Source organism: Egretta garzetta, unplaced genomic scaffold, assembly GCF_000687185.1.
Source record: "Egretta garzetta isolate BGI_Z169 unplaced genomic scaffold, ASM68718v1 scaffold21, whole genome shotgun sequence".
NCBI classification, from domain to species: Eukaryota; Metazoa; Chordata; class Aves; order Pelecaniformes; family Ardeidae; genus Egretta; species Egretta garzetta.
This window is the reverse complement of record NW_009258668.1, coordinates 278521-282255: the sequence shown is the minus strand read 5'-3', so window position 1 is coordinate 282255 and position 3735 is coordinate 278521. Positions and strand designations below refer to the sequence as shown.

At 52.4% G+C, this 3735-nt stretch overlaps 1 protein-coding gene across 1 annotated transcript in view; it reads left to right on the top strand.

Moving 5' to 3' along the window:
- MDGA2 (MAM domain containing glycosylphosphatidylinositol anchor 2) overlaps positions 1 to 3735 on the top strand; it is a 325099-nt gene that overhangs the window by 148961 nt on the left and 172403 nt on the right. The window contains exon 7 of the mRNA XM_035888425.1: positions 2877 to 3170. Coding sequence (XP_035744318.1) covers positions 2877 to 3170 — 294 coding nt within the window. The remainder of the gene's footprint in view (positions 1 to 2876; positions 3171 to 3735) is intronic.

Genomic DNA, 3735 nt, shown 5'->3' with positions numbered 1-3735 from the left:
TGAAGATCTCCAGAGAAGGAGACTCCACAGCCCCCCTGGGCAGCCTGGGCCAGGACTCCATCACCCTCACAGTCAACAGGTTCTTCCTCTTTTTTTTTTCCCTCTGTATTTATTCCCTGAGCTCTGATAGAGCTCTGCCAAGGCTGCTCTCATGGTCTGTACCACCCTCCCTGCGCCGGGTTGGACCCGCTCAGGTCCTGCAGCCCTTCCTCACCAAGGGCTTTTGGGCATCTTCATGGGGCAGTTCTCCTCTGCCCACCCCCCCCAGGTGATCCAGGTCTCCTGGGCACTGGCCTGTGCTCAGGACCTGCTATGGCACACACAGGCATAAGTGTGTATTCAAATAAAAATGTTTTAATAATGTTGGGGATGGTTTATTAAGCAGTCTTTTTTTTTCTTTTTTTTTTTTTTGAAGTAGAAATTAATTTTTCCTTTACTGTCCCGTGGAAAAAGTTATTTCCACTATTGCATGTCTGTAGTGGTTTAACACCAACCAGCAACCAAGCCCCACGCAGCCGCTCGCTCACTCCCCCCCTCCAGCGGGATGGGGGAGAAAACCGGAAGAATAAAAGTGAGAAAACTCCTGCGTTAACAGTTTAATAATTTAAATAAAGTAAAGTAAAATTAAATCAATAATAGAACATACAAAACAAGTGCTGCACAATGCAATTGCTCACCACCCACTGAACGATGCCCAGCCCGTCCCCGAGCAGCGGTCCCTGCCCCCCAGCCAGCCCCCCCGGTTTCCATACTGGGCATGAGGCCCCTTGGTCTGGAATAGCCCTGGGGCCAGTTGGGGTCGGCTGTCCTGGCCGTGCCCCCTCCCAGCTCCTTGTGCCCCTGGCAGAGCAGGGGAAGCTGAAAAGTCCTTGCCTGGTGTAAGCCCTGCTCAGCACCAACGGAGCCATCAGGGAGTGACCAACATTCTGCTCCTCCGAAACCCAAACCCCAGCGCTGGGGCCGCTGCTGGGAAGAAAATTAACTCTGTCCCAGCCAAAACCAGGACAATGTCACACCAGATTCAGAAGGAGCTATTAAAGCCTTCAAAACAGCTGAAAAAAGCATTTTGGTACCTGTGAAAGTCCCTGATTTAAACTTTGATTCCTTGCAGGCTTGTCAGGTCTGCAGAGACAGGGTAGATCCCAGGGGAGAATCTGGAGCTGTTTCTCACTGGTACAAGTCTGTTGCTTCTGCCTCTTGGGGCCTGAAAATAGCCTTGGATGATTTCTTTTTCCCGCGGACAGGAGTTGCAGTGCAGGCTGTATTTTGTCAGTCCTGGCATTCAAGCAAAGTAGTTGAGGGCAGGGCGGCGTGGAAAGGTAAAGCTCCTAGGAGGGAGCATCTCCCTACGTGATTCAGAACAGAGGGACCCATAAGGGCAGCTGAGTTTTTGGAAGGCACAAAAGGAAATGGGCTGCCCAGGGAGGTGGTCGACTCCTCATCCCTGGAGGTATTTAAAAGAAGGATAGATGAGGTGCTGAGGGCCAGGGTTTAGTGGTGGGATGGCAGGGTTAGGGGAACGGTTGGACGTGATGATCTTCAAGGGCTTTTCCAACCAAAGTGATTCTATGATTCTATGAAAGGGAGGGTGGGTGGTGTCTCAGTCTGGCTCTTCCATATCTTCCCCCACCACACGGAAACCCTCAAGGGTTTGTGGCGCCAAAGGCACCACGCGAGATCTGGGGATGGCAGGCAGCTTCGGAGATGGAGCTTCCCTTTGCCTCGCACTAAGAGAGGAGTGAGAGCTTGGCTATAAACCCAGCGTGGGTATGGTGAGATGGGAAGGGTAACTGGACATGGCAAAACCGACCTCGCCGGGCGGCTGGAGCTTGCGGTGCTTTGTAATTATCAAACGCTGTCATCCAAATGACCGAGGCGGAGGGGCCGCCTGTGGTGAACCGGAGGGTGGAAGCTCACCAGGAGGGGCTGCCTGTGGTGGACCGGAGGGTGGAAGCTCACCGGGAGGGGCCGCCTGTGGTGGACCGGAGGGTGGAAGCTCACCGGGATGCCCGTTGTGCAAGCTCCGATGCCTTTGCTAGGGACGCCACTGCCTTTCTGTCCTGATCAAGCGCCGTGTCAGCAGCGTCTCTGCCGTGGTGAGCTCACACTTCTCCTCGCTGCCAAGGAGTGGTGACCCAGAGCCGTGGCTCGTCGTTCGGAGAGGCGCCAGGGGCAATAAGAAAGTTTTGCTCTTGTTAAGGCTACGGAGAGGAGGCAGGATGGGTCCTTGGGCACCGCCGGCTCACTGTGCGGCCGTGCCAGGTACTCCTGCTCCAAGGGGTGTCTTCACTCCTGCTGGAAGCAGCTGTTGACATATTCCTTCTGAATTTGTTCATGCAAATCTCTCCAAAAAAACCCACCGCCTCGATAAACCTCCTGTGCTAGAAAGGTGCCAACTGCGTTTCAGTTTCAGGTCTTGAATTCTGAGCTGATCTCTGGATTGGCAGGCTCCTTCCTCGTAGCGTGGCCATTATGAGCTGGATAAAACCAGCAGCCGGTCTGCTATAAAAAAGGGGGTTTAGTGCCAAATACTCATAAAAAGAAAAGCCATAACTTGCAGTGATAAAGTTCTAGCTGCGAGCGGCACTTCGAATGCGCTGACGTACGCTGGTACGGCGTATCGGCGTGCCGGAGGTGCACAGGGAGGCAAGCCGGTGTCATAGCTGGGGCCGTTAAATCTTATTTTAACCACTTCAAGCAACTGAGCACCTTGGCTCATGAATATAGGAGCATTGCACAGTCTTCCTATATAGGTAGTCACTATGCATTGCGGTCTGTGTATAAAGTAATTCTTCATATATAATGATGACTGTATGAGCAAGCCCCCTGAGGTCTGTAATGCTAATTGTTGAACCGTCTGTTTTTCTCCTTTGAAGTCCCACCCAATTTGACTGTTCCTCAAGAAAAGTCGCCCCTGGTCACCCGGGAAGGGGACACGATCGAGCTGCAGTGCCAGGTGACAGGGAAGCCCAAGCCCATCATTCTCTGGTCCCGAGCAGACAAGGAGGTGGTGATGCCGGATGGGGCGATGCAGACGGAGAGCTACGATGGGATCCTGAGGATAGTGAACGTCTCCAGGGAGATGACGGGAACCTACAGGTGCCAGACCAGCCAATACAATGGGTTTAATGTGAAACCCAGAGAAGCACTGGTTCAGCTCATCGTACAGTGTAAGTAGACCCCTTATTTTCTTTCCATGTCGTTTTGCTGAGAAAAAAAAAGTTGATTTATTTCTCCCCTAAATACACAGCAGCAAGAGTCTTACGGTTGTTACATTTTTGATGCTGTGTTGTTGGCTCTGTAGTTCCCTGAATCCATGATTTTAATGTAAATATAAAAGTAAAAATGACCTAGGAGTCCCATTTGGTGGACTGTTCAGTGGATAAGGAACTGGCTGGATGGACGCATCCAGAGGGTAGTGGTCAATGGCTCGATGTCCAGATGGAGACCGGTGACGAGTGGTGTCCCTCAGGGGTCCGTACTGGGACCGGTGCTGTTTAATGTTTTCATCAATGACATAGACAGCGAGACCGAGTGCACCCTCAGCAAGTTTGCGGAGGACACCAAGCTGAGTGGTGCGGTTGACACACCAGAAGGCCGGGATGTCATCCAGAGAGACCTGGACAGGCTGGAGAGGTGGGCCTGTGTGAACCTCATGAGGTTCAACAAGGCCAAGGACAAGGTCCTGCACCTGGGTCGGGGCAACCCCCAGTATCAATACAGGCTGGGGGTTGA